The sequence below is a fragment of the Mustela nivalis genome, assembly GCF_964662115.1.
Source record: "Mustela nivalis genome assembly, chromosome: 16".
In the NCBI taxonomy this organism is placed as follows: Eukaryota; Metazoa; Chordata; class Mammalia; order Carnivora; family Mustelidae; genus Mustela; species Mustela nivalis.
In genome coordinates, this window is record NC_139035.1 from 5956734 (window position 1) to 5975600 (window position 18867).

The 18867-nt window shown below is 37.1% G+C and overlaps 1 protein-coding gene across 1 annotated transcript in view; it reads left to right on the plus strand.

Moving 5' to 3' along the window:
• The window catches only part of FMN2 (formin 2), a 371232-nt gene that overhangs the window by 276564 nt on the left and 75801 nt on the right, over window positions 1-18867 (plus strand). The window contains exon 15 of the mRNA XM_082702641.1: window positions 17479-17530. Within this exon, the coding sequence (XP_082558767.1) occupies window positions 17479-17530 (52 nt within the window). The remainder of the gene's footprint in view (window positions 1-17478; window positions 17531-18867) is intronic.

Sequence of the window (18867 nt, forward strand, 5' to 3'; positions counted from 1 at the left end):
TTATTTCATCGATACCGACTCTGTTGTAGGAAGATACCACATGGCCATTTATCTCTCTTCTTTCCCCTTTTTAACCAGTACCAAGAAATGCTTATATGCACATCGGTTTTCATGACTCATGACATCCACACATACTGCCTTTTATGGGACAGACCCAGGAGAGCAAAGGTTCGCTGGGTCGTAGGGCAAATGAATCTTCAGTCTCCTACACAAGGCTAAGTTGTTTTAAAAAAGTGATTGGTTCCAATCTACACTTCTGTCAGCAGGGTTCTGGTTGTATCAAATCCTTGTCAGCATGTGGTCCTTAGGATAAATCTATTATTTAAAATGATATTCCAGGCAGCACAGACATTTTCACAACATGTGTTCCTGCAATCCGTGGGCATGGAAAGTTTTTCCATCTCGTTGTGTCTTCAGTTTCTTTCATAAGTGTAGTTTCTAGTGTACAGATCCTTTACCTCCTTGGTTAGGTTAATTCCCAGGTATCTTATGGTTTTTGGTGCTATTGCCAATAGAATTGGTTCCTTAATTTCTCTTTCTTTAGTCACATTGTTAGTGTATAGAATTGCAACTGATTTTTGTTTTGCATTGATTTCGTATCCTGCCACATTACTGAATTGCTGTATGAGTTGTAGGAGTTTGGGCGTGGAGTCTTGTGGGCTTTCCACATGAAGTATCATACCATCTGCGAAGAGAGAGTTTGACTTCTTCTTTGCCAATTTGAATACCTTTTATTTCTTTTTGTTGTCTGATTGCTGTTGCTAGGACTTCTAGTGCTATGTTGAACAACAGTGGCGAGAGCAGGCATCCTTGTCGTGTTCCTGATCTCAAAGGGAAGGCTGTCAGCTTTTCCCCTTTGAGGATGATATTCGCTGTGGGTTTTTCATAGATGGATTTTATGAAGTTGAGGAATGTTCCCTTTGTCCCTGCACTCTGAAGAGTTTTAATCAGGAAAGGATGTTGTATTTTGTCAAATGCTTTTTCTGCATCAATTGAGACGATCATATGGTTCTTGTCTTTTATTAATGTGCTCTATCACATTGATGGATTTGGGAATGTTGAACCCTTGCATCTCAGGAATAAATCCCACCTGGCTGTATGCGGAACATAAGGAATAGCATGGAGGACCACAGGGGAAGGGAAGGAAAACTGAATGGGAAGAAATCAGAGAGGGAGACAAACCATGAGAGACACTGGTCTCCAGGAACCAAATTGAGGGTTACAGAAGGGAGGGGGGTGGGGAATGGAGTGACTGGGTGATAGGTATTAAGCAGGGCGCATGTGGTAGTGAGCACTGGGTACTATATGCAACTGATGAATCCTTAAACACTACATCAAAAATGAATGATATATTATATGCTGGCTAATTGAATATAATAAATGATGTTACATTGAAGTTTTAATTTGCATTTTATTTTTTTCCTATTTTTGTTATTTTTTAAAAATTAACATGTAATACATTATTTGCCCCAGTTGTACAGGTCTGTGAATCATCAGGCTTACACATTTCACAGCACTCACTATGGTACATACCCTCCCCAGTGTCCATCACCCAACCACCCTCTCCCTAGGCATTTGATTTTTTTTTTAATTTATTTTTTATTTATTTTCAGCATAACAGTATTCATTATTTTTGCACCACACCCAGTGCTCCATGCAATCCGTGCCCTCTATAATACCCACCACCTGATTCCCCAACCTCCCACCCCTTCAAACCCCTCAGATTGTTTTTCAGAGTCCATAGTCTCTCGTGATTCACCTCCTCTTCCAATTTCCCCCAACTCCCATATTGTCATGGCTTTATCGTTGTTTCCTCTTCTGTGAACTGCATTTTTGAATCTTTTGACTGTCTTTCTGTAGATTTTTTTCTGCCTTTTATTTATTATTAGGAATTCTTTATACATTTAGGCTATTAAAGTGTTGCAAACACGTCTCCCATTTTGGAACATCCCTTTTCACTTTTCTTGTGCTGATTATTGATGAACAGAAATCCTTTATTTCTATATAGTGATATTTATCAACCTCTTCCTTGATGATATATAATTTTTGCCTTATGGAAGACATTTTTCCATATTATAGCTTTATAAAGATATTGTCCTATATTATCCTGTAAAAATACCATAGTTTTACTTTTCAACTTTAATCCTTAATCTGATTTTTATGTAAGTATATAATTGATTTTTATGTATGGTCTATAAAAGTCAAAAAATTTTTTACATAGATAATGTTGTTTTAGTCATTTAGGACCATGTAATGAATATGCCATCCTTTCTCTTCTAAAATGCAATGCCATTGAGTCATGTGCAAATTTTCCACATATGTATGTGTTGTTTTCCTGGGTTTTCTCTGTTCTATTGCAGTGACCTATTTCTAGTATTGATCTTTATAACAAAGCCTGTTACTATCTTATTTCTGGTAGCCTTCTAATAATAATTGATTTGGGGTCAGATTAGACTCCCATTTTCTTGAGGACAGTTATGCCTTTTCTTGTTAATTTATTCCATATAATTTTAGAATCCAGTTGTCGAGTCCCACCAGAAAAAAAATCTATTAGGATTTTGAAACCATTAGTCTGTACATCAGCTTGGGGAGAATTGATAATCTTACAAATTAAAACTAGCAACATGATAAAGACTGGGATCTATTTTTCTGCCTCCTTTATAGTTGGTATTAAGAGTTGTTTTACAATTTTCCTTAAGGTCTGCACATCAGGTTTTTATAGTATATTCCTAAAGACCTTAATTTGTTACTATAATACATTTTGTAAATCTCATTTACTGTCATTCTCTGGAGATATGTAAAATTCAAATAACCATTGTATAAAGCTGTTACATCCTAGAAACTTGCTGAACTCAATTATTAATATTGTGATTTGTGAACTTTTAAAAATTTTCTCAGAGATATCACTGCAAATAATGTCCATTTTATTTCTTTGTTCCTTTTTGGCTGTGTCGCACTAACTGGTACCATCAGTGTAATATGGGCAGGAAGCATGGAAATGCCCTGTTGCAAAGAGATGTGGTTAGAGGAATGGAATTTTATAAATACATTGCCACCAACTGATGGATGGTTTTCTTCTCACTCAGCATTTCCCCTCGACTGTGTTACAAATTGTATCCTGTGCCTTTATTCTTTTAATGCGTACCTTTGATATTTCAACAGGATTCTTTAACAAAATCCAAGGTTTAAAAATAATACAAGTCCCTGGAATGCTTCAACTCTTACCTCACCCATTTATGCCTCTCTGCCATTCTTTTCAGTGTTTTAATATCACCTTCTGTTTTTTATAAACAAGACTATACTCTTTGCTCCCATACCCTCTTACTGTGCCTTCCCTCTTGGATAATTTTTCTTATCTCTGAAGTACATTCTTCAAAAGTTAGTGTGGCATGAGACCCTGGATTGTAGACTCTTTTTTCATCTGTCTGGATGTATACATCACACTTATTTTTGAGAGATAGGCCTGCTAATTATAAAATTCTGGGCTGCAAATAAATTCTGGGTGCCTCAGACTCTTCCTTGGGTTAACAGCTCTGCTTTGGTCCAATTTTTGTGTCTTTGTTTCTAATCTGAATTTTCTCTCAGGCTCTTGTATGTTTTCTATTTCTCTTTATGTTTGTTTTGGCTAATCCTTAGGGGACACTGCCAACCAAGAACTATTTTAAAATAAATTCTTGCCTTGCATTTTAGGATCACGTATTGTGGATTGAGGCCCAGGGCAGAGTGATTGCCTGTTTGGGATCATGGCTTCTCCTGTGAGAGAGTTTCCCCTCCCAGCCATAGCTGCAGGGACATGGACACGTTTTCTCAGTGCTTTAGTCAGTTTCCTCTTCACTGAGGGCGTGTCTCTTTGGACACCTTGGAGAATTCTAGTCCTATTCAAAATGTCCCTATATGGCCTTTAAACTACAGCTCTGAGTTGCTGGGTTTCACTAAACCCTGAGTACCCTTTTACACCCCTTTGGAGCTTTGCTGCTATTTGTTTTTATGACCTCAGAGAATTTTCCTTATATTCTAGCCAACTCGGCCATGCATTCAACTTTACTTTCATCCAGTATCTTTGTGTGCTCTGTTGTGAAACTTCTGATATCTCGTCCTTAGTGTGGTTGAAAATAGAGGTCTACATTGTATTTTTTAATTAAAGTATCTTTGAGATGATTTTGTATCAGTACTTTCTTCTTAATGACTTTATGGTATTCCTTTGTAAAAATGCACCACTTGCTTGCTTGTTTCTTTACTTATGAACCTTCTTTCCTCCATCATTGCTCTGAAAGTAGAAAAATTATAGAGGATCAATGTGTACAATTTTCATACTATGTATGTGTACAGCATATTCCTTAATATTGAACTGCTTGGTCACAAGCAATATTGGCCTTATTCTCATGACCTCCCTTTCCCATTGTTTCTCCCAACCTTGTTTCTCTAGTCTGTGCATAGCTAAATCCTGTGTGTTTTCTTTCTCTTTCTCTCTCTCTCTTTTTTTTTTTTAAAGATTTTATTTATTTATTTGACAGAGACACAGCAAGAGAGGAAACACAAGCAAGGAGAGTGGGAGAGGGAGGAGCAGACTGTCCCCCGAGCAGGGAGCCCAACGTGGGGCTTGATCCCAGAGCCCTGCAATAATGATCTTAGTCGAAGGCAGACACTTAACTGAGCCACCCAGGCGCCCCAAATCCTCTGTATTTTCTCAAACACATCAGCTTCTCCCAAACCCCATTTCAGTCACCCTTTCCTACCTCAAAATAATTTCTTGCTTCTGTTACGCTAACCCCTTTTTAGGAGGTCTCATTTTTTCTTGTTATTGTAGTACAGTCACCAGTGAACCTCATAATAATCTATAGTCTTCTGGAAAAGATTGGATCATGCTCAGTATCATAATTATTAAGGTTGATGAATGGTCATTGTAATTCAGATATATTTAATTATATCTAATATATTTTAAAATATGTCAGATATCTGACATATAGTTTTAAAATATTCTCTATTTGCCTTCCATGCTACATAATAAACTACTAAGTGCGTATTTTTTTATTTAACCTTTCCTTCCTTAGGTGCTGGGTGCTTGGAAAAGGATCCACTATGAGAATCCTAACCAAATTGTTATGTTCTTGTAGCAGAAACCCAAATACATTCCTTAATGGATGATATAATACTTCTGTTTTTTTTTTTTTAAGAAAAGTCAGCTAGAAATTGAATAATGACTACTACATTTAAAATTGTAAACATTTTTTTGTTAAAGCAATTCTTGTGTAATGAAACCAAAGGATACTTTTCTATAATTACTTAGAAAATAACAACATGTTGATGCAGAGGGAAATACTCATAACTTAATAAATTTAACAATTTTGAATTGCAAAGATTCTGGTTAATGTTTAAAATTTGTCAGTCTACTAATTTTCTTCTTGACATACTTTTTTTTTGGGGGGGGGGATGTGATTTGAGCATTAGAATTATTAGGGACATTAGAATCCCATAGAAAGGAGTATGTCCAGATAGGATGTCTCTGATTACCTATCTCTACTCTGAAGGTTAGTAACACTTGTGAGGCATATATCCATGAGATACTCATAAAGCATATTAACCTATGAGAAAAGTCATCTAACTCAGATGGCAAATAGTCTCTCATGTGCCAAATCTAATAGGTTGATAGTGGATTCTTGGAGTCTTGTTTGGGGCATAATTCTTAGGCTTTTAACTGGATTCTTGAATTTTAATGAATTAGCTTTATTGTGATTAATGCTCATGTGATGCTGCACCTTTTTCTATTTTTTTTTTTACTTTTAACCTAAGTGTATATTAATATTTTAAGTAGGATTCATTGAGATTACATGTAGTTAAAACTTTTCTAGCCCATTTGAAAATCTGTGCCTTTTAATCAAGTATTTAGATTGCTTACATTTAATATACCAATCAATATGGTTGCATTTCATTTGCTATCTTTATATTTGTATTTTGTTTGTCACAACTGTTTTCCTTTTTATCTTTTTTCCTTAACTTCTTATGGATTAGTTGGATATTTCATTTTATTTGTACCATTGGCTTATGAGCTTTATCTTTTTGTTTTTTCTTTTTAGTGGTTTTCCGAGGGTTTATATAACTCTTTATCACATTCTATCTTCAAATAATCTTACTGAGTTTCACATATAATCTAAGAGCTTTAACAGTGTATTTCCATTTTCCCTCCTGCTCTTTGTGTTGTTGTTGCCATATTTTTACTTCCATATAAATCATAACCAAAACAATAAATTGTTTGTATTTTAGCAGTCAATTACCTTTTAAAGAAATGTGTGAGAAAATGTCTTTTATATCCTTACACATATTTTGCATTTCTAGTTCTTTTCTTACGTAAGTCTGCCAGTGCCAAACCTTTTAGCATTTGATTGCTTGAAATGTTTTATTTGTTTTTTTTCCTCCATTTATGATAGATATTTTCACTGGATATAGAATTGTCAGTTAATAGTTTTGTTGTTTTTGTTTGATTTTTCTTGTCACATGTCGGGATATTTTTCTCTTGTCTTCCATTTGCATAATTTCTGATGACAAATATGTATTAGTTTCCTATAGTTGCTATTGAAAAAATTACCACAACTTTGTTGACTTAAAACAACACAAATTTATTATCTTACAGCTCTGGAGATCAGAAATACAAATTGAGGGGCACCTGGGTAACTCACTGGGTTAAAGCCTCTGCCTTTGGCTCAGGTCATGATTCCAGGGTCCTGGGATCGAGCCCCACATCGGGCTCTCTGCTTGGCAGGAAGCCTGCTTCCTCCTCTCTCTCTGCCTGCCTCTCTGCCTACTTGTGATCTCTGTCTGTCAAATAAATAAATAAAATCTTTAAAAAAAATCCAAATTGACCTTGTTGAGCTAAAATTACGGGGTCAGCAGCGCTTTCCTTCTTCTGGAAACTCTAAGGCAGAATTTATTTCCTTGACTTTTTCAAATTCTGGAAGTTTCCTCCATTTCTTACTCTAAGTTTTCTTGCATCTTCAAAGTCAACAATAGCCAATGAAGTTTTTCTTATGTTGTTTCACTTTGACACTGATTTTCTTGCCTCTCTCTTTTACTTCTAAGGACTTTGTGATTACTTTGGGCCAATCTAGATAATGCAAGATGACTTTTCATCTCAGTATCAGCTGATTAGCAACATTGATTCCATCTGCAACCTCAATTTCCCCTTGACATGTAACATAGCATATTCACAGGTTCTGAAGATTAAGACATAAACATCTTTGGGAGGCCATTATTCTGCTTCCCACAAAGTCTTTGGTAATTTTTATTTTTGTTCCTTGAAATAAAATGTATTTCCTCCTGACTGTTTTAAAATTCTGTGTTTCTTGGTTATTTTCAGGATTTGGATTATAATACACATTTTTATATGCGTATATATATCATTTTTATTGTTTGGAGTTAATTGACCTCCTGGACCTAGGAGTTTATAGTTTAAAATCAGATTTGGAACACCCTTGGCCATTATTCCTGTAGTGACTTTTCTGCTCCAGCTCCCTTTTTCTCACTACTCTGATTTCACAGGTGCTGGGCTGTCGACTTGTCCCGAAGTCATCAAACCAAGTCTTAGGGTTTTCAGTCTTTTCTTGTGTACACTTCAGTTGGGATAGATCCGATCATGTCTTGAAGTTCATTGTTCTTTGCTTCTGAAATATCTAACCTCATGTTATTTTTATTTCTAAGTGAATTTTGTTTTTAATGAAAGTCAGTTTTTCATTTCCTATACTGTGTTTTTTCATCTCTAGAAATCCCACCTAGTTCGTTCTTTTGTATCTCCCATTGTTATGTACTGCACATCTGTGTCCCCCCAAATTCATATATTGAAACCCTCAATGCGTTGGTATTAGGAGGTGGGGTTTTGAGAGGTGATTAGGTTATGAGGTTGGAGACCTTATAAATGGGACTAATGCCCTAACAGGAGAAGATATGAGAGAGTGTGCCTGTCCGTACTGTGGTGTGTGAGAATGCAACAAAAAGCTGCCTGCCTGCAAACCAGCAAGAAGTCTCTCACTGGAACCCCTTTAAACTCGCACTCCGGTGTCGGACTTCTGGCCTCCAGAACCGTGACGAATGAACTTTGTTTAAGCTAGCAAGTCTTCGGTATTTTGTTACGGCAGTCTGAAGAGACTGAGACATCCATTTCCTCCTATGTCCATGTTTTTCTTTAATATTTGAGCATAGTTATAATAACGGCTTTAATTTTAATGCTTTTATTTTATTTGCTAGTTTATGTCTTATTAGTCCCAGCTCTGTTTCTGTTGATTTATTTATCTTCTGGTAATCGATGACAATTCCCAATACGTGGTCGGTCTAGTCATTTTTTATTAACTCCTAGGCGCTGTTATTGTTCACTGTGTGGATTTTGTGCATTATTCTAAAGAATATTCAGCTTTGTTTGTGTAGGCAATTTTAATTACTTGTTTCTCAGTTTTGATCCTTTAAGGCCTGTTTGTAAACTTTGCTGGGGCTAGTCTGCAGCGTCCTTCACATCGGTGATAATTCAGTGCTAATAAGGTCCTACCCCCACGCCACCTCCCCAGCACACACACCGGGGTCTCCACTAGATATCCTGTCCCAGGTGGTCACAAACAGTCTCCATTCCAGATTGTAAACACCTCTTGGCCCTGTATGAGCTCTGGGAATTATTTCGTTTATAGCATCTTGATTCTTTGCTTTGACCAACCAAGACTTTGCTTCACTCTCTCTATGTGCCACCTAATAGCAAAAACTCGAAAAGACCTCAGTGCAGATTTCTGGCCTTCTTTTCTGCAAGGCTCTTTTCCTCTCTGGCTCTCAGCCCCTCAATTTTCAGCTATTTCAGATTCCCCAAACTCCTCCCTATATAGCCTCAACTCAGCAAGACTGTCTTCTCTGGGTTCCCCTTCCTGGGCCCAGTCTGGAAATTGCCTTTAGACAGAAATTCGGGAAGATCTTAGGGTTCAACTAGTTTGTTTACCTTCTTTCAGAAACGACAGCCTTGTGCTGCCAGTTTTCCAGTAAATGAAGACAGTCATATCATACACACACACACACACACACACACTACATATATATGTATATTATATTATTATATTATGTATATTATAATTATACATGTATATATATATACATAATTTTTATTAACATATAATGTATTATTTGCCCCAGGGGTACAGGTGTGTGAATCATCAGGCTTACACACCTCACAGCACTCACCATAGCATACATCCATCACCCAGTCTCCCCCTCCCACCCCCCTCCCCCCAGCAACCCTCAGTTTGTTTGTGAGATTAAGAGTCTTTTAGGGTTTGTCTCCCTCCTGATCCCCTCTTGTTTCATTTTTTTCCTTCCCTGCCCCCCAACCCCCTACACTGCTTCTCAAATTCCTCATATCAGGGAGATCATATGATAGTTGTCTTTCTCGGTTTGACTTATTTCACTCAGCATAATACCCTCTAGTTCCATCCACGTCGTTGCAAATGGCAAGATTTCATTTCTTTTGATGGCTGTATAGTATTCCATTGTATATATATACCACCTCTTCTTTACCCATTCATCTGTTGGTGGACATCTCGGTTCTTTCCATAATTTGGCTATTGTGGACATTGTGCTATAAACATTTGGGTGCACGTGCCCCCTTCAGATCACTACATTTGTATCTTTAGGGTAAATACCGAGTAGTGTATCATATATTTTATCCAGTTTTCTGGTTGATTACAGCAGGAGGTAAGTTTGGTTCTTGTTAATCAAGTCCAGAAGTGAAAATCTCTTTCCCTTGGTTTAAAATGAAGGAAGGTCAGTCTCCTTTGCCTCGTTTGTTATGAATTCACACCATAAGAGGCTGAACCTGCCTCTGTCCACAGCTTTTTGGCCAGCTATTTTCCATTATTATCCCCCATCTTGTCTTATTATATCCTTCCTTCTCAACATCCTGTACTATGTGGCACTTATGTCTTTGCACATTTTTTCCTGCTGTTGTTTAAATACCTTCTCTAATCTCTTCCTTTTTCATTTGACTGATGGTCATTCATTATTTTAGTCCCCGCTCAGCATTTGCCTTTCTCTTTTCCTTATTAACATCTCTCGCAATAGGTAAATGTTTAACTTAATTGTGCCCATAACAGACTTGACAGCATGGCTCAGGGATCAGACTGTGTGAGTTTGAATCCTGTCTCTTTCTCTTATTATTTCTGGATTTCTAGTATGTTGTGCAAATTATTTAACTGCCAATTTCCTTCTTGTAAATGGGAGTGATTATAGTGCCTTTTATTATTACGGGTTATTACATGTAAACAATTAGAATAGTAATGCCAATATCTATATTAACATTCTCATTGAACTATCCTTGTAATAATTTCCGCAAATAATGATTTGTCTCTCTTCTCATCTAACATAATCTTGAAAGGAGAGGCTCCAAAATAGTACCCATGTATTAGCTCCTAACAAAGTATCCAAAGCATACCGTGATCAAAGTTTGGTTGAAATGTAACATTAAGTCATACAGCTTTTGTTTCTAGGTTTGGAATGCCCTAGCCTTCCTACTGTAATTCCTGCATTGTGTTGGCAAGTAAAGTTGGGAGAAAGAGGAAATACCTTGGGAAAGATTTTCTCGTTTTCCAGTTTTTTGGTTTAAGCAGTTTTGCATTTGGATATTTTGAATTTTCAAATCAGAATTAATTGGTACTGCATATAATATGGAAAGTTCAGTCTTAAAACATTCATTTGCATATTTTTAATTAAAAGCCTGTAGACATTTTTGTGTTGTCTGAAGGATCCTGATGTAAGTTCAGCTTGGAACTTGTTAGAGGGTGGGCTTAGTTCGTCGTCTTCAATAGCATAGTTGTTACTTGATAAAGAAAGAAAGGAATTTGCCACAGATGTGTCTTTTCTTTAATATTGATTAGTGAAGGTTTTTGAGGGATTTAGAGACTTATGTAGAATATGAGTAGAATAATACGTAGGCGCTGTCTATTTTTATTTAGATTTTATTTGAAAAATTGGGTGGTATAAACAGTGTTTCAGTTGGAAACCAATACCTCTTTTATACTGTATTGTTCACAGAATGTGAAACGCATGCGCACACATTATGTTTTCCCATGTCGTTTTCACTTTGGGTGTAAAATGAAGATTTAGAAAGGAATTTCACTGAGGACCACTTCAATAACTACATCAGGCTGGGTGATAATAGCACATGGCTTTCTTGTATTTTAGGGCTGGCCAGAAGCCACATATATCAAATTTTTGAAGTATGCATCATTTACTATAGTACGTATGTTTCTTGAGTTTTTATGGTGAGCTCATTTTCCTTATGTTTATGCACACCTATATTTCTAGGTATGTGTTTTTATGGTGTATATTTTTAAGCACAGAGTAGGAATAACCCTCCGTATTAACTCAAAGTTGGACGTGAACTACTGCAAAGGCCAAGTTGTAATTTTATAGTCTGTAGATACTGTTTTTCTTCCTCCCAGGAATATCCCTTAGCATTTGTTTTATTGTCCTAAGAACATTGGAACATCAAGAAGGAATGCACTGAGAGTTAGTTCTATCTAAGGGAAGAAATTCTGATATTCATTCACTGTCTGACACACAGAAACCGCCTAAATTTCCTTGACTTTCAGTTCATTGTCAAAAGGAACAGTGTCTCAAAAAAGTCTCAAAACCAAAGCAATATATCTGCAATTAAATGACAACTTGAAATGACTCAGAAGAAAGGCACTGCATCTCTCTAAAAAAGAACCCATACTGGCTGCACTTAAAAGCAACTGAAAGGCACATTCATCGCTAATTATAAACAAAAAGTAGTTAACACTTTAAATAAAAGGGAAAAGAGCGAAAAAGATTTAGAGCCTAGACAAGCAGATGAAAGGGTTCTAAGTTGCCTTCCATCTGATATTACTCAAACGCAACTCTGTCTCCAATTACCTGGGAATATGTGGTATTCTCTCATGAAACCCCCAGACCAGAAAGGGCGTCCATTCGTGCCTCTGCTTACTCAGAGTCATTTGGAACAAGTTCAGCTGAAATATTTAACATTGCACAAGAGTCTGGAGCCAGAGAAGAGACTACAGACGCCAATCCCTCGGTCAAAATAGTAACTTAGTAGGACAACAATGCCAGAAAATATTTGTGGGAGCAGAGATTTGGGGGAGGAAGTCTTAGTGCTGTTGGAGAAGCTATCATTGAATGCCAACATGCTGAAACAGAATCATTAAGACACTTTTGAATTACTTGCATGCTCAGGGACATAGGAATATCCATGCCAATGGCCTCTTTGCTAGAATTGGGTCTGATAGGTAATCTTGTGCCCTCGCACTAGAATAAATAAATGGGGGGGGGGGGACTCACCAAATAAATAAATCAAGTCTGCCTCCTAAAAGTTCAGTGTTTCTTTTTTCTTTCCCTTTTTTTTTTTTTTTTTAAATATGGTTTTAACCACAAGTTTCCTCTGCCTCAAATGGCAGACTGCTAGCTTCTGAGATTTGGGGAGCAGAGGGGAGCCATCGCTATGACAGTTGCAGTATTTTGATTACTGTCTCAGACCCAGTTTGCCCCTGAAGTGCAGAGGTTGGTTCTGTAAGGTCCATTTATTTCCACACCTTTAGATTTTAGGTCTGTTACTGTTGAGTTCCTCAGATTCTCTGGAGAGTGTCAGGACAAAGCACTTGTTATTTTCACTGCTCTGCCCTCTTCTCTCTCCTCTGATATCAGTACAGGGTTGGTTGCTTTGGTTCATCATTTCGGTTCTCTTCTCCGCACTTACGACTCTGTTTTCAGTATATCTGCTCTCAAAACGTTTTCTTGGCAGTGGAACTCAGATATCAAGATAGGAATGGTTACCCATTGTACATGTCAAGTAAAAAATGCGTGCTTGAAACGAACATTGCAGCCTTTCAAAATGTCATCTTATCTTTTGTATTTTGCACTGTCGCTTGAAATTTACAGAAGGTGTTGTCTTATTACCTGTAGCAATTTCATTTACTGCTGTTCCTCCAAAGAAAGGGCTGAAAGACTGTCAGCTTCCTCTTGTACTATAAGTATTGGGAGTTCTCCATTATAGGCCTATGAAAACCACAACACACACACACACACAGACACAGATGAAGTAGAAATAAAAAAAACAAAAGACATTCAATACAGAGTTATTCTTTGATTTTTGTGAAAGTTTTTGAGTCTCCTATGATATTTCTTGGCCCATAACTTCTTTATATTGTTATAAGGAGGTTCTCTTATTTTAACATTGTAGAAGGCTCATTCTGAATCTGGGTTCTATCTGTAGAAGCGTTAAGAAGAGGATGTTTGATGACCCTACAATGGAGAAATTGTTGCATTTTTGAAAATAACATCCCGGTCCCTTTTTATAGTTATGGTAATATGGAGAGAGGAAAAAAAAAAAAAAAGAACCATTATTACCTGTGCTGCAGGTGGTTTATATTTTATTTAATTAGGAAACTCAAGGAAAAGAAATGATTACCCTGTTTTAATGATAAAGAGAAGTTATTAAATCAACGGGATTCATAAGGTTATTAAAATCTAGCACAGCTTAGTGGCTGATCTAGAATTCATATGTAGGTCTGCCCAGCTGAATTTCATGTTCTAATCCCAAACACTGATCCTGATGGGATCTGAAAACAAGAGCTTGAGTGGTAAGACCCTTGCCAAGGAAGCGTAGCTTTCTCATACATGACACAGGAAAAGCAGTTTCCAGAGATCTGAGGCCAGGGAGGCCCTAGGACAGTGATGTCCCTTAGGAGTCACAGCAATTCCTCTGGGGTGGTCAAGGCTTCCTGGGCAGCTGGGTGCAGGGGAGCCTCAGATGATCGGAAGACAGCATGAAGATCACTCCAAACCAAACCTTGGACCTGTCTGTCTATTTTAAATACTTTTTTTTTTTTTTTAAGATTTTGTTATTTATTTATTTATTTGAGAGAGAGAGCGCATGAGCAGGTTGAGGGGCAGAGGGAGAAGCAGACTCCCCACTGAGCAGGGAGCCCGACATAGGGCTCCATCCCGGGACTCCGGGATCATGACCTAAGCAGAAGGCAGATGCTTAACCAGCGGAGCCACCCAGGAGCCCCTATTTTAAATGCTTTTTTAAAACTTTTCTGTAGTTACCATTATCATGAATGACTAGAAGTCTGCCATCCTTGTTTGATAGGTCAAAAAAGAGATGAGCTATGTACTATAAAGAATGGGAAAATGGATCTTACTTTAAATAGAAAAGTGGGAACTTTTATATCCCTTACCTAGCAAATTTTGCATACTTTTTATCAAAGTTTATAGACAATAGGTTGTAAATATAAGGGAAACCACTGCTAAAAGTAGCACCGACATTCAGAACTAGTCACAGAGTCCTCTGTGCCGTTAAAAATGACCTGAAAACAATACTTTTGAAAAAGTAGGTCAGGGAATAAAAGAATTAGCAGTAAGATGTTGACATGGTTTATAGAAAATAATCTTATTGCTGTCACCTTCAACTTTTATTAGAAAACCTGTGTGTATAACACAGACGGTCACAGCCTGTCAGAAGCTTTTACTCGAACTAAAAAACCATTTAAGATTTTTGTCCCCCCTTGTGAGTAGCTTGAGTACTCCCCAAATGAACGGTACTGTTATTTTGTTTCTAAAAGGTATCTTACTTTTCACTAACTTAATTACATTTTCTTTTCCTTTGGTGGATTTCATCCTCCTCAACTAAAGAAACCAAATCTTGCATTTGTCACTAACTTAACATAATAAGTGTGTTTAAAGGAATCATGACAGAAAATGTTGATGGAGTGTTTATATAAGCAGCATGTTGGAAAATGGTATCGGTGTTCCCAGAAAACAGAATTGCACCCCAACTTTTCAGAAGGATTTTGTTTCTAAGATTGCCATACAAAGGAAAATCTGTCTAGTTCCTTGAATTGTTGACTCTCCATCAAGAGTTGAAATGTGTACTCTAATGCACTTGCTTTGATCTCTCATTTGACTGTTTATCAAAGTTGATTACACTCTGAATACACAAATCCTCTTAGCTTCAAAATAATGTGAAAATAATGGATAATAGAGCATTTTTAAGTATTCTCTGCTATTCCAATTTGGTTTTATGATTGTAATGTGGCCATTAGGTTGGGGAAGAGGGTCTGTTTTTATGTTTAGTTTCCTTGGTAAGACCCAGTCGTTTGCCACATTGGATTAGAATGTTTTTTTTTCAGCCAAACTTGCCCACGCAGGGAAGCAAGAGCTGCTTTAGGACCCATCAAAAGGAATCATTATGAACATATAAAACTCACTTCATTCCACTCACCACAATTTAGAGGCTTACACTTTTGAAAAGCTGTATGTGCTTTCTTGATCTGCATAGAAGTTGAAACGTAATGAAATAGCACTTGATGTATTCAATTAAAGATAATTATGTATTACATCACGTTACAAATTTCAAGAGCATGGAGTCCAACATTTTTGAAGAACATTTATTTAGCCTCTGCTAATTATCGGCGGCACTGTGCTAAGTCTTTTATGTATGTTAACAGATTATTTTCCTAAGATTACATAGCTAATCTTCGTGGCAGAATCAGGAATAGAACACAGATCTCTAGCATCTCATTCTGGTGCGCTTTAAATTTCATAAATCGTTTACTTGATTCTTCTAATGTACTCCAGAAATTTTCTTCCAATCTCAGTCTTCATCTCTGTATTTTATTTTTTTTAATTTTTTAGTTCCTTTGAAGATTTTGTTTATTTATTTATTTGACAGAGAGAGAGAGCACAGGAACATGATGAACAGGGGCAGTGGGAGAGGGAAAGCAGGCTACCTCCCGAGCAGGGAGCCCGACGCGGGGTTCGATCCCAGGATCCTGGGATCATGACCTGAACTGAAGGCAGTCGCTTAACCGACTGAGCCACCCGGGCGCCCCAATCTCTGTATTTTCAAAACGCAGAGAATACACACATGAGGGCAGTTGGAAGACTGTCCTTCCTGGAAATGGCATGCATTGCAGTGCTTTGTGGTTTTGCCTTAAACACACTTTGTATGGCTCTAGACTTGCTGCTTGAAGCCAACCATTATCAAGTCAGGCAGCCCAGTGCAGATTTAATAAGACAGCGTGTTCATGTTAGAGCCTTTTCGAAGCAAAATCATGGAGTATTTATTCTGGTTTTCAATACGGCTAACAACTGACCCGGAAGTTCTTATGAACAATCTAATGTACAAAAAAAGGAAAGGGGACAGCTCTTTCTGTTCCCGGCTCAAACGATGCCTGCCGAGTTCCCAGTCCTGGCCAGGAGTGGCAGCGTGACCCTCCATGTGGCTTTGCATATATTGTATGGACCTTTGAACAAACAGTCCTGAGGTGGTAAAACATTAACCAGCCCAAGCTGGACAACTGCGTATTCAATAGTGACAGAGACACTTTGACAATTCTCAAATGGCCGTCGGTTAGCTTTCCTGCCCTGTTCCAACGTCTTACAATCAACTCCTCTACTCCACTTTGTTTCCTCCTTCCTCCAGATGGTCACAAGGGTGACCTACAAGGGAGTGATTGTAAAAGGGCAATGTCTTCTTTCACTAGTTCTAGGTTTTCTTTAATTTTTTTTAAACTTTTTGTCCTGTCACTCAGTGATTTTCAAAAGTGTGACAAACCGTTAGCAGCATGAAATCAATTTAGTGGGTCACAAATACACTTTGAAATCTAATAGAATGAACTAAAAATGTGAGAGCATTGAATGAAGTTAAGAGTAGTTTTGAAACTTTTGTAGCAGTTACGTTTGTCTGTGTGGAGTAATCCATAAATTCCTAGCATGCTTGCTGGTCAAAAAATGTAGAATTCACTGCCACACCTGTTTCATGTGCTGGAGTTCCTATGTTATTTTAAATAATTTCAAATAGTGATGTGGTTGATGGATTTCTCAAATTTGGTCTTGAAGTTTATGTCAGGGTACCATTTATTTTGAAACCAAAGCGATAGTAAATAAATGAGTGTACTGTTGCCTCCTACTTTTAATAAGTAGAAAATCTTGGTGTTTTGTACTTCTGTAGCAATAACCTTTGGATCTGTTCACTTATGGTCTGGTGCAGAGAATACTGGTCAAGGTCACATACCATTTCTATTGAGCTTCTTGACTTAGTTTCTGTACTTTTGCTGGAGAGAATTATTTTTAACTAATTATTAGCATTTAAATCCTTGACAAACACATTTAATGTGACTATGAAATGAACTACTATTTTCTCAGGTTAATGTAACTGACTTAGAGAAATTACTTAGAAAAAAGGTATTACTTAGAATTTTAAATTTGTGCTTATTTATATCTTATGTGTGTTGGTACCTATTATTAACTTAATGAAAATTAAATATAATCTATTTAATCATATTTGCTTATAGACTTAAAATAAACTCTTTCTGGGATGCATTAGAATTAATTATGAATAAAAATATATTTCATATTATTTGGATCATATTTTGCTTAAGATAGAATAACTATCATATATCTCATTTCTCTTTTTTTCAGCTAAAATTGATCAAGAGGCAGAAGAAAACTCACTGACAGAGACTCATAAATGGTGAGAAGTTGCTTTCCTTTAATACAAAAATGTATTCTCAGATAAGTTTATAAATTACTTATTAGTACATTTTATCTCAAGGAACCAATTATTAGCTCAGTTTTTATTTTCAAGCATAAAAGAAAAAGAAAATAATAGTTTAATATTGAGTTTCTGAATTTTATTTTAATGACTCTGGATCATTATCAATCTGTTAAGTACAAAATTATTGTGAATACTTTAGTACCTTCTCTCTTGGGTGACATTTTGGACTGTGGAAATAGCAGAGAAGGGAGTATAGCAGGAACCTTTCAAGAAAGAAGGGTGAAGAGTTTGGTTCTTGGAACTATTGAGTTTAAGTAGCTTCCCTTGCATAAACTTGTACTTTCAGAATGGAGATTTGCAATCATGAATGAGTGAACTTAGAGAATTATCTCACAAATCTCTTGGTTTCTCTGCCTCAGTTTTCTCCTTTCCTTCTTTCTCTCTGTAGTGGTCAGTGTGCTCCAGAAAACAGAACCAAAAGGATGTAGGTGTGTGTTTGTGTGTGTGCGTGTGTGCGCACAGAGAGAGACTGAGTGAGATTAGGGAATTGGCCAATAGCAGGCTGGAAAGTCCTGAAAGGAGTTAATGTTACAATCTTGAGTTCAAGAGCATTCTGAAGACAGAATTCCAGAATTCCGTCCTGCTAGGGTAGCCGCAGTCTTTTTGGAGGGTAATGTGCTTTCCTCAAAGTCTACTGATTTAAATGTGACTCGCATCTCAAAAATATTTTCACAACATATAGATTGATGTTTGACCCAAAACTAGTTACCGTACCTAGCCAAGCTGACACATCAAATTAACCATCACACTCTCTAAAGAAATCTAATTACTCTTGAAGGAGAATTCTGATTAAGGGAGTTCTTTACCATTACTTAATTAGGCGAGATCCTACATATTCTGTGAATAGGGATCGTGTTTTTAATTGCAGTTTATCTAATATGTCATATTGTGCTAGATAAATTGGTTAAGAGAATTGTTCAGTTTCAATGAAAAGCAAAAATGGGTAAAGACCAACAGCTGTCTGGGGAAGATGGTGGCAGAGTAGAAGTACACTAAGCCCATGGAAACAACTAGGTAACAGCCACCTCAGTGTAAATAACACAGAAATTGATGCAAAGACTGGCAGGACAGACTCTCTAGAGCTAAATGTAGGGAAGAGGCCACACTGAAGAGAGTAGGAAGTGTGGAGGCACAGTTGGGAGCTGTGGAAGCACCCTTGGGACCCATGGGACCATCCACAGGAGGGAGGGATACCACTGGCAGAGGCATGGAAAGGGGAGAGAAACAGACTATCACACCAAAGATCCTACATG